Source organism: Palaemon carinicauda, chromosome 37, assembly GCF_036898095.1.
Source record: "Palaemon carinicauda isolate YSFRI2023 chromosome 37, ASM3689809v2, whole genome shotgun sequence".
Classification (NCBI taxonomy): domain Eukaryota; kingdom Metazoa; phylum Arthropoda; class Malacostraca; order Decapoda; family Palaemonidae; genus Palaemon; species Palaemon carinicauda.
The window spans coordinates 21,145,756-21,165,724 of NC_090761.1; the positions used below are offsets into that span (position 1 = coordinate 21,145,756).

A 19,969-nucleotide genomic window follows, 5' to 3' on the forward strand; every position below is an offset into this window, starting at 1 on the left:
GACACCAATCCTCTGAAGAGGAGAGAGAAACTTCTTTTCTTTAAAGTGGTTAACATTAACAGACTTGACTAAAATGGGTACAGTACTGTACATGATCTGTATAAGGAACTGGGAAGACCCATTCTAAAGAAATAAGACTAGCAAAAATAGGCACACGCTCTGCATAGGAGACTGGCATACTCTGAACCACTAAAGGAGATATAAGCTTATATGAAGAACTGAATATTTCTAAGATGACAAGCTTTACAGAGAAAAAAAAATCATTGTAAATTTTAATGAATTTATCTCATATCTGTAGCATAACGTAAATTACAAGACCATCTATGAATACGGAATAATTACTTTTTACAACAGGTGTTATCACACCATGACTGAATATATATTCCACAAGTTTTTCTATTACACATAATTGAAGAAATTACCAAAGTTTTACAATACAGTACTCCCATAAAGTCTGATCTAAGCTCCCCCTTTAAATCATCAGAACTATACACTTGTACAACTTGAAGCCTCAAACTAATGACTTGTTCTATGTCTACAGGGGAAAACATAGCCTGAAGGGCTATGAAGAGAGAATGAAGATTCAAAGTGATAGCGAGATGGTGAGGACACAGTTTACGGGCTTCTTTGTTTTCCCAGTGCATATTTCCAGTAGGGAAAGAATGGTCTTGTATATGCCATAGCAAATTTTTTCTTCTTTTTATTGTAGTCAATATTTTCCTTCCTAGAACAAATGGAACAGGAATTCCAGGTAACTCATTAAAACAACAGAAATTAAATGTTTTGTACACTTACCTTCCATCTTGACATTGTAAGGCAGCAACATGTGCTAAAACGGCTTTTCTATCAATACGACTAAGATCGTCTCCTAATATAAGGAGTGATGCAAGTGCAGTATATGTCATGGTTATATGACCGCAATCAAATGAACCAATTTGATGTAAATATTCCTCCGAGGACCAACAACTGGCAAGTGATGAACCGCCTCGGAAGCCAGCATTTCGCAGATCTAGAAAAGGGAAAGACAGACAAATAAGTTCCATAGCGATAACAAAAATTTATGACTATAGTACAGGATAGTACATTAGCTTGCTACTTCAAGACATTGAAAAAAACCACAAATTACAATTAACAAAAATTTCAGCCTACTCTGTAATTCACATATAAAATAAAAACTTTCCCTCAAAGATGTACAGTATGCCACATATAAGCAGTCATCTTAGCAGTTTCGTACTACTGTATTTCAATAAATTCAAATGAAATCTTGGCAACCTATAGGTAGATTAAACATTAAATAAGATACTCTACAGTATATTCAAATTAGGTAGAGTATAAATAATGCAATTTCATATTGAAATTTTTTTTATATCTTCTATAAGAATTTTTTTCATATAACCCTTGACAATATCTATAAGGTACTCGACAAAAAAAAAGATTTAGATTACATATCTTACATAATTATATTACTTTATCAATGAACAAAAGATTGACTAAAATTAATTTTTAAATATTTAACTTAGCCGGTGAATATATATAGCTGCAACTCTGTTGCTCGACAGACAAAAAAACAGTAAAACTCGCCAGCGATCGCTATACAGGTTGCGGGTGTGCCCACCAGCGCCAACTGTCGGCCAGATATCATACTCGATGTAAACAAAGACTCAATTTCTTCTCTGTCGACGTGTCGACAAGACGTACTTTACTCGCTGTTGAAACCTGGAGTTTTTCCCATCATATTTGGTGAAGTACTTTATTTTGGTTATGAGCTTTCGCAGTACAGGGTTTTTCTTCAAATAAATCCTTGAACTCTTTTTTGTAACGGATTCATTGTTGATGACTTAGATCGTTTTTTTGGAATTTTCCCTTGACCAATTCAAAATGGCTGACCTTTCACAAGTTCCCAAGTTTAGAAAATGCAATGCTAGGGACTGTCATAGGCGTCTTCCAAAGGCTTCTCTCGACCCTCACACTGTTTGTTCCAATTGTCGGGGTAAAACCTGTCAATTGGAAGATCGGTGTGAGGAATGCGTGGGCCTTTCGGAATTCGATTTTATCGAATTTGAGAAGTATACACGCAGACTAGAGAGAGATAGGGTAAGGAGAAGTTCTTCTAGGTCGGTAGATTTTTCCTCTCCTCATGCCCCTCAACCTAATCCTTCCCCTGTAGTGGTTGTTCCTAACCCCCCTCCTAGCACTCAGGAACCATCGATGGCTGACATGATGCGTGCTATCCATGCCTTGGGGGAGAGAGTTGAGTCCCTCGCAAGTGACCGCAATCAACTCATGGCGGATGTTAAGGAACTAAAGTGCCAAAGTGCCGCGGGAAGTGATAAAGTGCCTAGTGTTTCTCAAAGTATTATGAACAGTGTTGCGCTTGAGGGTTCGTCTGTTCGTGCCTGTCGTCCTCCTAGTCCGGGACCTCTTGCAAGCTCCCAAGCCCAGGGGAGAAGCAATGTCGTACGACGCATGGGTTCGAGAGGCCTTGATCAGCGAACAGACGTTCCCTCTATGGTATCAGGCGTATCTCCCCAAGATCGCCCCTACCAACGTAAGACGAGAGAGCCCGTTTTTACCTCGTCGTCCGAGGTGTTTCTCGTAAGAAACTTTGGACCAAGGTCTCACGACCTTTGAAGCGTAAGTCGGTCCCTTCAGGACAAGTCCAACGTCCCGGTTGTAGCCACTGGGTCAGTTCGGACTCGTTGCCGTCATCTGATGACTGCTCGCCGCCTAAGAGAGGCAAAGCGGTATCGCCTCAGTCGCTCACCCCGTCTGTTGCCGCACCTGCTGCCGTAGACCCTAAATGGGTATTGCTACAGGACATGCAGTCCAAGCTTGCGTCCTTGATGGAGGACTTCAATGCGGAGAAGGTTGCTGCTGAACCTTCTGGCCAACAACCATCCAAGCGGTCTGTTGTGCGTCCTGTTGACGCTGAGGTAACTTTCTCGCGTCTACCAGTTGAGGTTGTACCCCCACCGATGCGACCCAGTGTGGTTTGCCAGCCGCACGTTGACGTTAGGCGACGCACGGAGGTGGTTGTTGACGTTCAGGACGTTCAACAACCATCAGAGGTGACTTGTTTTGACGCGGTGCGTCAACCTCCGCAACCCGGTATGGTGTTGACTGCACAACCCAGACGGTCTAAACAGTCTCGGGTGGACGCTGTGCGTCCTCGCGCACCCATGGTTGTTGACAGTTCACAGACTGTGCAGCAGGTCCATGACGTTGCGTCCGGATCCGTCACGCATGCACCAGTGCGACCGGACTCAGCGAGCCAAACGTTACCGTTTCCTCATCAGTTTTCGGATGAGGAACTATCAGATGAGGACGTTGCTGAACCGCAAGAGGATCAACCTTCAGAGCTTGACGAACCTAAGGCAACTCAACCATCATTGGACTTTAGAAAAGTCATGGCTGTATTTAAGGAGTTGTTCCCTGACCACTTTGTTTCTGTGGCTCCTCGTTCGCCGCCGTCAGAGTTTGTGTTAGGCGTGCCTGCTACCACACCTGCCTTTACTAGACTCGTTCTCTCTCGTTCATCCAAGAGAGCTTTGCGGCTGTTGGGAGATTGGCTAGAGACTAAGAAGAGTTTAGGAAAGACAGCATTTGCCTTTCCCCCATCTAAACTCTCGTCTAGATCGAGCGTCTGGTATGCCACGGGAGAAGTTCTCGGCTTGGGAGTTCCTGCCTCTGCCCAGGGCGACTTCTCAAGTCTTGTAGACTCTCCCCGCCGCCTTGCCATGAGACGCTCGAAGATTTGTTGGTCACCATCAGACCTGGACCACCTTCTTAAAGGGATTTTTAGGGCTTTCGAAGTCTTTAACTTCCTAGACTGGTGCCTAGGAGCCCTGAGCAGGAAGATCTCTTCTGCAGATAAAGACGTTTCTTTGCTCATTATGTCCTGCATGGACAAGGCCGTCCGTGATGGGTCCAACGAGCTAGCCGCCTCATTCACGTCCGGAGTCCTGAAGAAGCGAGAGTCTCTATGTTCTTTCCTGTCTGCTGGAGTGACGCCATGCCAAAGATCCGAGCTTCTCTTTGCTCCCCTTTCCAAGTGCCTGTTTCCTGAAGTCTTGGTAAAGGAAATTGCCTTATCTTTAGTTCAGAAGGACACCCACGATCTAGTTACGTCCTCGGCTCGCAAAGCTCCCCCTTCGCCTACATTGTCTGCTAGACAGAGGTTAGACACTCCAGCGTCTCGCTTTATTCCGCCCTTTCGTGGCAGAGCCTCCAGCAGAGGAGGTGCTCGTGCCGAAGGGAAGCGAGGGAAGAGGAAAGGATCCAAGTCCTCTAAGGGCAGAGTCTGACTGCCCGCAACTTCAGACAGCAGTAGGAGCCAGACTCAAGAACTTCTGGCAAGCCTGGGAGAAGAGAGGCGCAGATCAACAATCTGTGAAGTTGCTCAAAGAGGGGTACAAGATCCCATTTGTACGCAAACCCCCTCTAGCGACGTCCCCCATCGATCTCTCTCCCAGGTACAGAGAGGAAGAAAAGAGACAAGCCCTGAAACTGGAAGTGTCTCTTTTGCTAGAGAAGGGAGCGGTGGTCAAAGTCTCGGACCTTCAATCACCGGGGTTTTACAACCGTCTCTTCCTAGTATCAAAGAAGACAGGAGGGTGGAGACCGGTGCTAGACGTCAGTGCTCTGAATGTCTTTGTCACAAAGACGAAGTTTTCCATGGAGACCACAAAGTCAGTCTTAGCAGCGGTCAGAAAGGAAGACTGGATGGTCTCGCTAGACCTAAGGGACGCCTACTTCCACATCCCCATTCACTCAGACTCCCAACCTTTTCTGAGATTCGTCTTCGAAGATGTGGTTTACCAGTTTCGGGCCCTGTGCTTTGGCCTAAGCACAGCTCCTCTCGTTTTTACGAGGCTGATGAGGAATGTAGCCAAATTCCTCCACTTATCGGACATCCGAGCCTCCCTTTATTTGGACGACTGGCTTCTCAGAGCCTCTTCCAGTCGTCGCTGTCTGAAGGATCTCAAGTGGACTCTAGATCTGACCAAGGAATTGGGACTCCTAGTCAATTTGAAAAAGTCGCAGCTGGTCCCATCCCAAACTATTCTGTATTTAGGGATGGAGATTCACAGTCAAGCTTTTCGGGCTTTTCCGTCGGCCCCCAGAATAGATCAAGCCCTGTTTTCCATCCAGAAGATGCTGAAGAAAGAACGCTGCTCAGTCAGGCTGTGGATGAGTCTGGTAGGGACGCTGTCATCCCTGGAGCAATTTGTATCACTAGGAAGACTACACCTCCGTCCTCTGCAATTCCATCTGGCTTTCCACTGGAAAAAGGACAAGACGCTAGAGGCGGTCTCGATCCCGATTTCCGGAAAGATGAAGTCTTGTCTGACTTGGTGGAAGGACAATATCAACCTAAGAGAGGGTCTTCCCCTGGCTATTCAGTTACCCAACCACGTTCTCTTCTCGGACGCATCGGACTTGGGCTGGGGCGCGACGCTGGACGGTCGGGAATGCTCAGGTCTGTGGAACTCGAGTCAGAGGAGCATGCATATCAACTGCAAGGAGCTGTTGGCAGTTCATCTGGCCTTGAAAAGCTTCGAGTATCTCCTTCGAGGCAAAGTGGTGGAAGTAAACTCGGACAACACCACGGCCTTGGCGTACATCTCCAAACAAGGAGGTACCCACTCACTGACGTTGTACGAGATCGCAAGGGACCTGCTCATCTGGTCAAAAGATCGAGACATCTCCCTAGTAACGAGGTTCATCCAGGGCGACTTGAACGTCAAAGCAGATTGTCTCAGTCGGAAAGGGCAAGTAATTCCAACAGAATGGACCCTCCACAAGGATGTGTGCAAGAGACTTTGGGCCACTTGGGGTCAACCAACCATAGATCTCTTTGCAACCTCGCTGACCAAGAGGCTTCCAATCTATTGCTCTCCAGTCCCGGACCCAGTAGCAATACATATAGATGCCTTCCTCCTAGATTGGTCACATCTGGATCTCTACGCATTCCCACCGTTCAAGATTGTCAACAAGGTACTGCAGAAGTTTGCCTCTCACGAAGGGACAAGGTTGACGTTAGTTGCTCCCCTCTGGCCCGCGAGAGAATGGTTCACCGAGGTACTTCGATGGTTAGTAGACGTTCCCAGAAGTCTGCCTCTAAGAGTAGACCTTCTACGTCAGCCGCACGTAAAGAAGGTTCACCAAAGCCTCCACGCTCTTCGTCTGACTGCCTTCAGACTATCGAAAGACTCTCGAGAGCTAGAGGCTTTTCGAAGGAGGCAGCCAGTGCGATTGCTAGAGCAAGGAGAGCGTCTACCATTAGAGTCTACCAATCGAAGTGGGAAGTCTTCCGAGACTGGTGCAAGTCAGTTTCTGTATCCTCGACCAGTACCTCTGTAGCCCAAATAGCTGATTTTCTCTTATACCTGAGAAAAGGACGATCCCTTTCAGCCCCCACTATCAAGGGCTACAGAAGCATGTTGGCATCGGTCTTCCGGCATAGAGGCTTAGATCTTTCCAACAATAAAGATCTGCAAGACCTCCTTAAGTCTTTTGAGACCACTAAGGAGCGTCGTTTGGCTACTCCTGGGTGGAATTTAGACGTGGTACTAAGATTCCTCATGTCAGACAGGTTTGAGCCTTTACAGTCAGCCTCCCTGAAAGATCTCACTCTTAAGACTCTTTTCCTGGTATGCTTAGCCTCGGCTAAAAGAGTCAGTGAGATTCATGCCTTCAGCAAGAACATCGGATTTTCGTCGGAAAAAGCTACTTGTTCGCTGCAACTTGGTTTTCTAGCCAAAAATGAGCTGCCTTCTCGGCCTTGGCCTAAATCTTTCGATATTCCCAGCTTATCGGAGATCGTAGGCAATGAACTAGAAAGAGTCTTATGCCCTGTTAGAGCTCTTAAGTTCTATTTAAAGCGTACTAAACCTTTACGAGGCCAATCTGAAGCTTTATGGTGTTCAGTTAAGAAACCATCCTTGCCTATGTCAAAGAATGCTTTGTCATACTTTATCAGATTGTTAATACGAGAAGCTCATTCACATCTGAGTGAGGAAGACCGAGCTTTGCTTAAGGTTAAGACGTACGAAGTTAGAGCTGTGGCAACTTCCGTGGCCTTTAAGCAAAATAGATCTCTGCAAAGTATAATGGACGCAACCTATTGGAGAAGCAAGTCAGTGTTCGCGTTATTTTACTTGAAAGATGTCCAGTCTCTTTACGAGAACTGCTACACACTGGGACCATTCGTAGCAGCGAGTGCAGTAGTGGGTGAGGGCTCAACCACTACAATTCCCTAATTCCATATCCTTTTAATCTGTCTCTTGAAATGTTTTTAATGTTGTTTTTTATGGGTTGTCCGGAAGGCTAAGAAGCCTTTCGCATCCTGGTTGATTTGGCGGGTGGTCAAAGTCATTTCTTGAGAGCGCCCAGATTAGGGGTTTGATGAGGTCCTGTTGTATGGGTTGCAGCCCTTGATACTTCAGCTCCTAGGGGTCTGTCAGCATCCTAAGAGGATCGCGAGGCTCCGTAAGGAAGACGTACTTACAAGGCAGAGTAATCGTCTAAGTCGACTTCCTTACCAGGTACCTATTTATTTTGTTTTTGTTATATTGATAACTTCCAAAATGAAATAAAAACTCTTAGCTTATACGATGTAAACATATTTAACTGGTCTCTACCCACCACCCTGGGTGTGAATCAGCTATATATATTCACCGGCTAAGTTAAATATTTAAAAATGATATTTTAATTATAAAATAAATTTTTGAATATACTTACCCGGTGAATATATAAATTAAATGACCCTCCCTTCCTCCCCAATAGAGACGCAGTGGGATGAGAAGAAATTGAGTCTTTGTTTACATCGAGTATGGTATCTGGCCGACAGTTGGCGCTGGTGGGCACACCCGCAACCTGTATAGCGATCGCTGGCGAGTTTTACTGTTTTTTTGTCTGTTGAGCAACAGAGTTGCAGCTATATATATTCACCGGGTAAGTATATTCAAAAATTTATTTTATAATTAAAATATCATGTTTTTGTTCTGTTTAAATAATGTTTTTATCAACAAATAACTTTTTTATTTCACACAATTGAATAAACAACTAAATTTTCTGATACTGTTAGGTCACTATAGTAGTAGAGCGTAAGATCATAAATTTTTTATTAAATTCTTTGATTATTTTGTATCCCATTTATCTGTTCCCACAATGCTGACATTTTGCAGGGATGTTGAGCTAAAGTGATGATGGTGGCCTACGGGACATTTCCCCTTTGTTTTTGAGATTCTGAGACACAAGAGCCAATTGGGGCGGACCAGGTGATGACCCTGGGGTTAAGTTGCTTGTGTCCGTCAAGAAATATAAGAAATGGTGAAATAAGAACAGACCTTTATTGCTCTTTTAAACAGTTGCCAATCCTGTTGGGTGTTATGGAATTATATGTAAAGACGGCTACACAGGTGGCGGAGTCAATATCTGATAACTAAAGTAGTGAATTATTCACATTCAAGTCAAACGCAGCTGTATTGTATATGGATTTTTAGAGTGAAAAATTGTTAATTTTTTTTCGTAGGAAAGTACTGTACTGTAATAAATTTAGATTTGAGTTAATTGGATTGAAGATTGGTGAAATTAATAAGCTTCACTGATTTAGGGAGATATTAAGTTCTGTTTGTTTATGGTATTTTCATTTTTATATTAGTGAAACTTTGATAGTGGAGTATCTGTTGTACAGAATTAGTAACAAGATTTGTCTTAAGATGAATTTGAAGGTAAAACAATGAGTGTATGAAAGTGATTTTTTGTGATTGTAAATATGTGTAGTTAGTAAATAAAGTTGAATACTGTATAAGAGGAAGTGCATTTGATTATGGTCCATAGTGCCCCATACCCTAAGACAGAACCCTGTAGTAAATAGAACATTAGCTACCTTACCTGACTCTTTTACTGGAACTATTTGTAGTGAATATATCCAATCAATAATGGATTTCTTTTCTGAATCTCCTATTTCTTCAAGGGCATTCAAAAGGTCTAGTCCTGATAGGGTGAAAAAAAGCACCGTCATGCTGCAATAAAATACAAAGGGTAAGTTTGACAATCACAAAAACATGCATAACATACCAACACATTCCCACTAAAAATAATGATATCACCACAGTACAAAATAAATATATGTAACGTCCTCAGCTTACAAACTTAATTGCTTCCAAGAAGCTGTTATAAGTCGAATTGTTTGTAAGTCATTTTTTTTTTTAATTTTGTCCTAAGGCAGGCCTAACCTGAATCCCATGTCTATGATTTCCCGCTACAAAAGTCAGCATATAGTAGGGTTTTAAATGAAATAGATATCAGGTTATTACAAAGGTCCTTTTGCTTACTGTATTTAATGATATAACATTGTTTTATTACAGTATTTATATACTTCAACTTTGTTATTTTCAGCTGGAAATGTTTGTAAGCTGAATGTTTTTAAGTTGAGGACCCTCTGTACTGTAATATGATTGTCAAAACTCCAGCTCACAATTCTAACTGTCTAAAACAGATTGAAAATCTATCAGGCAAATTATAACTATTTTTCAATAATTGAACTATATTAGTGTAATAATTAAAAATAATGTCCCCATAAAAGGCATTACTGTATTACAATCATTTATCTTGAAAACTAAGTATATACAGCTTAGCCTTTTCATTTAAGCCTCTGGTGATTCCTGCCGTGACAAATCCCTGTCAGGCTCATGACTTGCCTGCTTTTTGATGTTAACAATGATCGCCTGGTGGACTGCTCTAACCAGGCCACTAAACCAAGGTTCTTTGCCCACTGCGGCGCTGGCCGAGGGTCCCTTGAGAGGATCGCTAGCCGGACAGAAGAAAAAATAGAGGGCTGCGGCTATGAAGGTTCCACTTTATGGGGGAACGGAACAGGGCGGCTGCCTGTTTGGGCTCCTTAGGTAGATTCTTCCCAAAGGGGAGATCATCAGGAGTCTTCTTTCTGGAGACATGTTCTTGGAGAATAGTGATCGCAGGTAGATCTGTGGGAAACAGGCTTTTGCTCTATGGGTGAACAACGATCTGAATCTGATGGTTGGCACTTGCGGGCAGGAGAACAAGAGGAAGAACCTCTATGAGGCACTAGTGAACGGAGAATTGACAAGTGCCGATGCCCCGACGAGAATCTCGAGAAGGGGAGTGTCTGGACGACTGTCTCCGATCTAAAAGAGATCGCCTATGGTCTCGCGAACGGAAGCTGGTCGGCTAACACCTAAGAACTGGCGAGCAGCGAGTCACTGGAAAGCAACGATCAGCTGTCAAATGACGAGCTGCTGGTGATCGTCGTGCAGCTGGCTAATGGCGAACAGCGGGAGAATGATGGTTAACTACCGAACACTTAGTAGTAGGAATCAGCGAGGCGTTGGTGAACGACAAGCTGCCAGAAAAAGACAGGCAGCTGACGATCAACGGGAGGCTGATGAACAGCGAGCTGTTGGTTATCGGCGAGAAGCCAGAGAATGTTGGAGAGCTGGTGGTTGACCAGTTACAGGTGAGTGACGAGAAGCTGGAGGACTGAAAACAGTCGGTGAACCACAAATTGCGGGAGCTCGACGAGCAGTCAGAGAATCTGGAGATTCTAAGGCAGTTGGTGAACCACAAACAGCTGTCAGGTGATGAGAGGTTGGAGAGTGAGGGTGGACAAGCGAATGCCGCAAGGCTGGCTAACGACGAAAAGCCAGAGGAGGAGGAACAGCCTGTGGTTGATGAGTCCCAGGTGAGTGACGAGAAGCTGGGGGGTTACGAACAGTCGGCGAATCACAAACTGTGGGAACACGAGGAGCAGTCAGAGAATTTGGAGATTCTATGGCAGCTGGCAAACCATGAACAGCTGTCAGGAAACAAGAGGTCGGAGAGTGAAGGCTGATGAGATTCGTCATGATGATGATCTCTGGGAGAGAGCTGCGCCCGAAGTGACAAGTGGCGATGCCCGAAGGGGATCGTCTGACGAGTTAAGGAGGAGAGCCAAAGAGACTTTTCCTTGCCGAAGACGAACGTATGAAACGTTGAGGAGGACCTTGCACTTTGCGAACTCTGCTGAGCAGTCTTCGGAAGATGTCTAGAAGATCTTGTTGTTTCTAGGATGAGAGATGTCCGCCCACAGAAGAGACCTGCCTCGGATTTTGCTCCGCCCCCGACGGAAGAGTCAACACAGAATAGGGGAGAGGGAAGTCTTTGGCAACAAAACTGCAAGTGCTGATGAGATGTAGCTGTCAGCTATTCTTCCCAATTGCTAGACAGATGATGAAGAATAAGTTCTCCTTCAGGAGAGCAGTCCAACACCTGGGGAGGATAACTCTCCATCAGAAGGGAGTTGTCAAACCGCTGGAGGCAGACCGTCAACAAGCATTGTTCAAGTTGAAGGTCTGCATCGAGCACTACCTGTGAAAACGTAGCTGAAGCTAGTTTCTCGAAGTCAGCATGCCGATGAGGAGCTGCCACAGGTGCAGGAGAACAGGAATGTCATGGCGTAGGGACAGCAGATTCCACAGGAAATGAACGACTCTGCTCTTCTACGTTGGCTATCTTAGCTGAACGAAGAAGTATTGCATCGCTAGCTGAAAAATATAAAAACAAATTGTGAAAGAAAAACTCCCTCAGGAGGCGCACCTAATTTGCGGATGGGAAAAGTGCCCACAAGAAGACCAGAAACATAATAAGGACTGCGCACTTCCTTCGCCGGCCGACATCATTGGGAGAAGTCGAGTGGCAGTGCAAGAACTGTAAAGAAAAGAATAACAATCAATTAATTTAGCTGACAAAACAGAACTACTCGGGAAAACCACTCAATCCTCCAGTGGTATGGGGGTTCCCCGAAGGAGAGCGGATAAGCTAGAGGTCATGAACTCCCTTCGCCAGCTAAGAATGGCCGTTGGCTCATCGCTGCATAAAGGAGAGCGGTGCCGAGAGCTGAAAAAGTTAAATTACACCTGCCAGAAGGCATATTCCGACTCCTGTTCATCCTCCGTTAGCCTAGGACTACCGGCAGCTGACAAAGCGTCAAACTTGGGATCGCTTTGTCCTTACACTTCCGAGGTCCCACCCATAGGAGGCTGGAGTGGTTCCATAACATCGACAGGATAACCCGGGGATAGGGCATTTTCTGTGGACGGGTTCGCTTCCCTCTGCCTCTCAGGTAAAGGAAGGGGAAGTCTGTCCGAGGATTTAGGGATTGTAAATAAATCCTTAGGCTCTCTGCTCTGAGACAGAAGTTCCTCCATCAACGTAGGCCTTACAGACTCTCAGCTGATGTATGGGACAGATGAGGATTTGTAGCAGGAGGAAGCCCGTTGCACTGGGTTGGATGGCGTGCATACTTAGGCAGTATCTCGACTGGAGAGGGACGGAACAAGTCCCTATAGTCAATTGCACTGTCCCCCTTAGGGGGAAAAGGACGTATCCTATTCCTCTCCCCTTTCGGTTTGACCTGTGGGATATTGAACTGCAGGGGGCTACCATGTAGTTCTGAAGCATTCTCTTCCTGTGCCCTCTTACGAGGAGAGATGGGCTTCTCCTTGCGAAGGGAACCGCCGAGGCGGAACCTTCAGAACTCCTCCTAGGGTCAGATGGAAGAGAGGCACTAGGGATGAGAGGTAGCAACAGAGGGATCCTAGGAGCGCCTCCTACGGACTGGGAGCATTTGACCCCCGTCACGGCTTGCCGCATCACGTTGAATAATGCTGGCAGCCATGGGGGGTCGTATGCTTCCGATGTGCAGGGAGGGAGGTCCTTAGGACAGCACGGATCCCTGGGCTTTGAAAACTCTACAGGAATCTTAGTCCTCTAACCAAAAGGCAAATTATAAGCAAAACCAGCACAGGCCTCCCATTGAGGAGAGGGTCTGGGCGTTGTTGAGTGGGCGACGGCTGTCTCTGGGTTGGTGGAAGCCCATGAGACTGGAGAGATTGGTGGGAACCTTTCCTAGCGGGAGGCTTACCCTGAGGAGGAAAACCTACCGCCAAAAGTGGAGAAGGAATTTCGTCCTAGGACGAAGAAACCACTGGGGCGAGGTGAATCGGGTTCCGCGAGGAACGAAAATCGTGAGAACCATCTCTACTGTGAGATGCTACCATGTCACACTACATTGCTCCGCCACAAGACGCTGCCACATCATGCAACGCTGGTCTGCCGCATGATGCAGCAAGGGATCAAACTGGAGAAAGAGGACGAAATGCCGGGGGGGGGAGCTACCGTGGAGAGTGACCCATGGGGATCGTAGTGATGAGATCCCGGAGGAACTGCGTTACTGAATCCTGAAAGAGGATGGAAGCCCTCAGGAAATATGCTGCTAGAACCCGAAGATCCAATGGAGCTATGAGAGCCCGAAGGCTCAGCGTAACACCAGTCAGGAGAGCATGAAGGCTCAACGTGACGAGTCCAAAAACTCTGTCATGAGATACCTAAGCCAACTACCTTAGCGTAACCAGGGACTAGTGAATCAGGAGGATCCACGCAATGGGAAGCCGAAGCCTCCTGGCTACGACAGACCAAAGGTTCAATGTAGAGTCCGGAATGAGAGCCTGCAGGCTCAGCGTGACCGGGATTGTGAGACCCCCAGGGGTCAACACAACGGGAAACCGAAGATTCACTGCCCCGAGAGTTCGAGGGCTCAGCGTAAACAGGGTTGTGTGACCCCGAGGGGTCAACGCAAAGGGAAACTGATGTTTCCTATCATGAGAGCCTGAAGGCACAACATGACGAGAGACACGAGAGCCAGAGGACCCAACAATACCAGGGCTGCGTGATCCCGAGGGAACTGCGTAACGGGAGACCGAAACGTCCCAGTCACAAGAATCCAAAGGTTCAACGTGACAGATGGCACAAGAGCCCGAAGGCTCAGCGTGACCATCGTTGCGAGAGCCTGAGGGCTGAGTGCAACTGGAACCTCCATGTCGCGAGAACCCGAAGGTTCAAAGCGACGGAGGCGCGAAAATCTCGCAGAGCCACATGATGAGAGCCTGAAGGCTCGTGATCACGCCAGCCCAAAATGATCATCACGCGACCCAGAAGGGTTAGCATGACTATACCCCTCAGGTTCAAAAAGATGTCTCCTCACAGCCCGAGGAGGAGAACGTCCAGGATGGAGAGGGGTCACAAATCCCTCCACCCTACGAAACTCCGAAGAGGAACGCAAAGCCGACTCTGCCCGAGGGAGAGACTGCTGCAGCTCGAGAGCTACCTCCCCCAAAGGGAAGGTTTGTTCACCCGAAGGTGAACTTCGCTTAAGGCAGTGCTCTACCTCTGCCCCAGGAGGAGAAGCGTAAGCGTAACGGGACCGCCGATTCCCGGTAGCGGCTTTCTCTCGCGAGGGAGAGACGTGTTCCCTCTAAGGGGAAACCTTCTTCGGAGTATGCTCTGCCACTGTCCCTAATGGATCAGCAACATCCTCAGCTTTGGTCACAGACTCAAGGTCTGCCCAACAGGCTGCATAGCCTGCTCCCACAAGAGGAGGATCAACCTCTGCAGAGGAAGGAAAAGAATGCCTTCTCTCCACACCCAATTGAAAGAGTTCAAACAGAACCTCTTTCAAAAGGGGACCATCGACGCCCAGCGATGGCCAAAAGGACAAGATAACAGTAAAAGAGCAGGCGCTCCCTTGTGAAAGGAACGGAGCTGACTCGCTAGGGGAGTCAACGCCGTCTCTTAACCCACAAGGTTGACCTGGAGTAACCAGTCCTGCGCTGCTACAAGGCCTTTTCCCGGAAGGGACTGACGGGGGAGCAGCTTCGGAAAGAGGTAGAGGGGTAGCAGAAGAGGCCAATGATTTCTTTGACTTCAAGGAAGTCCCCAAGGGCAAAGAATCACACTTAGCAGCCTTCTTTTTCTGGCTTCCAAACCTCTCCCACTGGGAGGCAGACCACTCCCGACACTGATCACAGGTGTTGTCCCTAGAACACCGATGGCCCCGGGAACCTGAACACAACAGTTGAGGATCTGTCTCGGGACCAGGACAAGTATGCATACTGGGACACCAGTCGCACACACGCAATCTGCAAAGAGAAAAAAAGAAAGGATTAATTAAGGCAAGTCAAATGCGGGAGAGAGTGACAGTATGTCAGCACCCTACCGAGCCAAAAAGCAAAGTGGTTACTCAGCTGAAAGGTGTAAGTGAGTGGGGTAGCCAGTCTACTCAACCCCAGCCCGCTAACTAACGGGTGGGGTGGTTATCCGTCACTAAAATTATCTTGGCTCGTCTTTCAGCTACACCGAAAGTAATACCCCTATAAATACCGGAGAGTTTGTATTTACACAAGAACAATTACCTTTTTACTCCTACGATTCTATGTGACTAAGTTTTGTTTTGATCTGCTGCATGCTATAAAAATCTCCTAGGAATGATTCATAAACTTCCCGATGGGTACTGCTCCTGGCCCGACTTGGATTTTTGATTTTCTGCACTATTTGTACGGTTAGCCATTTGCAATTTCCAATCAAATGTTTTCAATGCTACATGTGTTTTTCTTGGCTAATCTCTTACCTCCACACCTACAAATATTAACTCTGCCTTCGGTGCTGACAAATTGAAATGGTTCTAGTTTGAATTTCATTTAGTAATGTCTTTATTGGGAACCTTCCACTAAGTGGTTACAGCATTTACCTTTATGAAGGAATAAGAAATGTTACTGTTGTATTTATGAGTGCATTGAACAGTTTTCATGACTATTCATTGGAAACATATATTTCTTAAGTTTTAAGGACGGGTTAAAATAGTAAATATGTCTGAAAACCCCAATTTCAGAAGGGAAGCTGGTTGGGAAGTAAAAACAGGGTCAGGACTTGTCATAGAGTAAGCTAAGGACATTAACCCTTTAACCCCCAGGCTATTTGGAAATTTCCAACCCTTAACCCCAAGGGGGTTATTTTATTCCCAGCACATTTTGCAGTATATTTTTTTTTAAATTGCTCTAACAGCCTTATTTTTTGTCATAGAGAGGTCAGGTTGGTCTCATTCTCTTGGAAAATGCCTGAATTTTTTCAAAAAATTATCAAAAATATGAAAAAAAATATTTTTATAGCATTTTTTTGCAAGGACGTACCGGTACCTCCATGGGGGTAAAGGGATGGCTATTGTGAAACGTACAGTACGTCCATTGGGGGTAAAACGGTTAAAGATCTCATGGAATGTTGCAGAGAGGGATAGTGTCTTCGTTAGGTAAGGATATTAGTCCTGAGTTAGGTAGTGAGCCTTAGGTTAGGTTGTAACTTTGTTTAATTTCCTTATAAAATATGGTTTTTCTCAGATATAACTGTTTGAATTTTAAAGTCTCAAATTTGAAAAAAATGCGATTTTGCCAGAATTTTCATCAGAATTGTTCATATTACCTTTGTATACATCAGGAACCTCTCATAAAAAATAAGGAGGATATTGTACTATAATTTTTCCATAGATTCAATTGAAAAAAGTGGGAAGCCTATAGTCTAAGATACCCCATGCTACATTTGAGTATTGTATTTTGGCTACCAAAGGCCTGGCTGGGGTCCTTCAGATCCAAGATGGATTATTATTGTTATTGTTATTATTATTATTATTATTATTATTATCATTATTATTATTATTAAATGCTAAGCTACAACCCTAGTTGGAAAAGCAGGACGCTATAAGCCCAGGGGGCCCCAATAGGGAAAATAGCCCAGTGAGGAAAGGAAAAAAGGAAAAACAAAATATTTTAACAATAGTAACATTAAAATAAATATTTCCTATATAAACAATAAAAACTTCAACAAAACAAGAGGAAGAGCAACTAGATAGAACAGTGTGCCCGATTGTAACCTCAAGCAAGAGAACTCTAACCAAAGACAGTGGAAGACCATGGTACAGAGGCTATAGCACTACCCAAGATTAGAGAACAATGGTTTGATTTTGGAGTGTCCTTCTCCTAGAAGAGCTGCTTACCATAACTAAAGAGTCTCTTTTACCCTTACCAAGAAGAAAGTAGCCACTGAACAATTACATTGCTGTAGTTAACCCCTTGGGTGAAGAAGAATTGCTTGGTAATCTCAGTGTTGTCAGGTATATGAGGACAGAGGAGAGTCTGAAACGAATAGGCCAAACTATTCGGTGTCTGTGTAGGCAAAAGGAAAGAACTGTAACCAGAGAGAAGGATCCAATGTAGTACTGTCTGTCCTGTCAAAGGACCCCTAACTCTCTAGCGGTAGTATCTCAACTGTTGGCTGGTGCCCTGGCCAACCTACTACCTATAAGGGAATACTCCATGGGTAGTGTGTAAGTGGTTGGGTCACCGATTTTTATCTGCTAAGATACTCTCCGACTCGGCTAACACGCATAGTGTAACATGTACCAATTGCTAGAACAGAGCAACAATAACATAATGGGACCCATGTATATCAGTGGCCAATTCCTGCTTCAGGCATAGAAAATGGAAATTCTTCATATTTTCTAGTCGTTTCTAAGACGTGTCATCTGTACTACAAAAACAGTGTCCATTCTCTCAGCAAAACCTCTACACAAGACCACTTCAGCACCTAACCTAACCTACAAACCATGTTCTTCCTTACTTGCCCAAAGAGGGCTCCCTGCGACCCCCCTTACATTGCTCTATTCTTAGCTTAGCCCGTGTTTGATTCATAACCTGTTTCACCCCTAGTAGGCAGCCGTTATCATACACCCCAAATTATGTTTAATTATGAGCGTAGCAAGCCACGGTGGATCCAAGACAGTAATTAAATATATAGCGTTAGTTCATTAACCAACATAATCTTGGATAAAATAAAATATGGGTGACGACGGACACGGATAGAAAGGATTCTTGTTTTCTATGTGAACAGCAGACTTGGTGACCCAATGATCTACACCCATACCAACTCCATTATTGCACTGAAGCTAAAGTTAAGGGGGTGTATGTATGATAGCGGCCACCTGTATGTATTATGTCTAACTTTGAATATAGCAGTGTAAGGGGGTAGCAGGCGGCGTTAGCCCTCCGTTAGGTGAGTAGGTAAGGACACGTAGGTTAGGTTAGGTGGGAAAGTGTAGGTTAGTTGATGTCCAGTTTTAATGAACGCATGAGGAACTGGCCGCTGATATGCAAAGGCTCCAAGTTAAGATATTGGGAATGGATGTAAGAAGTGGGAATGGATGTAAAGTTAAAGGCTAAAACGTGGGTGCAGTTTGGGGACATAAGGTATACAACATACACCGTTAAGCAAGGCCAACAGCAGAAAGCGTAAGGTTGGCAAATTGTGTAAATAATTAAAAAAGTGTATGTGCCTAAGGCTACGGCAACCTAAGACAGCCGAGGTTAAGAAAAACAACTTTCGAAAACTTACCGACTCGTGTCAAAGGTCACAGTACTAAACGGGAGAATGTGTAAGCTTCTCTGTAGAAACTTGACGTGTCTTTTCCGTAAAAATTTGTATTCGTCAGATGACATTTTAATAGTATTTTTTCTAACTACACTACTTTACAATAATGACTACGGTATGACAAGGACAAGAGATGTCCTTTTGTTTACAAACTTTGTGCTTGACTATGACAGCGAACTGTTGGTATTGTCAATGCAATGACGGATCATGGTATGTTTATAATAGTACGACACCAATGACTAAAAGAATTGAAAAAATACCGAGCTTAAGAAACATTCCTATCTTGTTGACTCATGATCCATCTAGTTTTATAACGAGAAACGCAATCCACAATTGTTATCTATAATTGTGACCACTACTGCAACTACTTGAACAGTTTATAAAATATTGCAGTGGTGCAGTAATCAATTCAATTCCTGCATATCCACCGAGTACGATGCATTTGATTTGAAAAGTTTGGAACATATATATTTATCATAGTTGGTGTATGTATTTTCCTAAATGTTAGTTCTCATTGGTTTCCATTGTTTCTCATTTCAACTTCACATGATTGTTCCGAATTTCTTCTCTAATATCAAATTCAGGAGATTATTGCATATTTCTTAATTTTCCCATTATCCAACGGCAGATGAATGAGATGAAGTTACTAATAATAATTATGATCTTATGATCATGAAATCATAGGGGTGGACCTATCTGCTACATTGACATTAATCACGTTATTCGCTGTTGTTTAAATGATGACTTTCATTATCACCAAGCCTCAGTTAAAAAAAAAAAAACGTTAAAATTTGTCATATTATGGGCATTTTTTTTTTTAACAAATTTGCAAAACTAGGATAGGACTTGGTCAGTGGATAAATTTCTCTTCACAATTACGATGATAACTGATGTCACCGGCACGTCCTTTACTGTCGACATGGAATAGCAATTAAATCTTAGAATATGACAGGGTTTATGGACACAGTATATTAGAATAATTCAGATTTTTCTTTTGAAAATCCCATCTTCTTGATGTCTCACTGAAAAAAAAGTTCGGATTTGAAATATATTTAGATATATGAATACAGTACAAGTGAATCTTCATGTAGGAATGTAATTCCCTAAAAGGAGCCAGGTTTCTTTCTTCTGCAAAGCACATTCTCCAAATTACTCCTACGGAAATGCTTGAAGTTATTGACCTGAAAGAACGTAAATGTACATTGGCCTATCCATCCACATAAAAATCCAGTACACTGAATCTTCACTAAAAGGAGACAGACATCTTTCTTCGCCATAGCCCCTTTCTTGATTATTCTCACATAAATGCTTAAGATTTGAGTTCTGGATGATCATATCTAGATGATAAAGCATTTATTCCAATGAAAAATACACACTACAAGTGAATATTCATCAAGTAACACCATACTAGAAGACAAATGACCTACTGTTAACTACTACACTATAATTGTTCAGTGGCCACTTTCCTCTTGGTAAGGGTAGAAGAGACTCTTTAGCTATGGCAAGCAGCTCTTCTAGGAGAAGGACACTCCAAAATCAGACCATTGTTCTTTAGTCATGGGTAGTGCCATAGCCTCTGTACTATGGTCTTCCACTGTCTTGGGATAGAGTTCTCTTGCTTGAGGGTACACTCGGG

General features: G+C 44.4%; 1 protein-coding gene across 1 annotated transcript in view; it reads right to left on the reverse strand.

The window, feature by feature from the left end:
• Positions 1-18,540, reverse strand: part of LOC137629484 (geranylgeranyl transferase type-1 subunit beta-like) — a 58,633-nt gene extending 40,093 nt beyond the window's left edge. The window contains exons 1-3 of the mRNA XM_068360818.1: positions 18,298-18,540; positions 8,899-9,029; positions 796-1,009 (exon numbers count right to left, since the gene is read on the reverse strand). Of these exons, the coding sequence (XP_068216919.1) occupies positions 796-1,009; positions 8,899-9,029; positions 18,298-18,401 (449 nt within the window). The 5' untranslated portion in view covers positions 18,402-18,540. The remainder of the gene's footprint in view (positions 1-795; positions 1,010-8,898; positions 9,030-18,297) is intronic.
• Between the last annotated feature and the right edge of the window lie 1,429 nt (positions 18,541-19,969).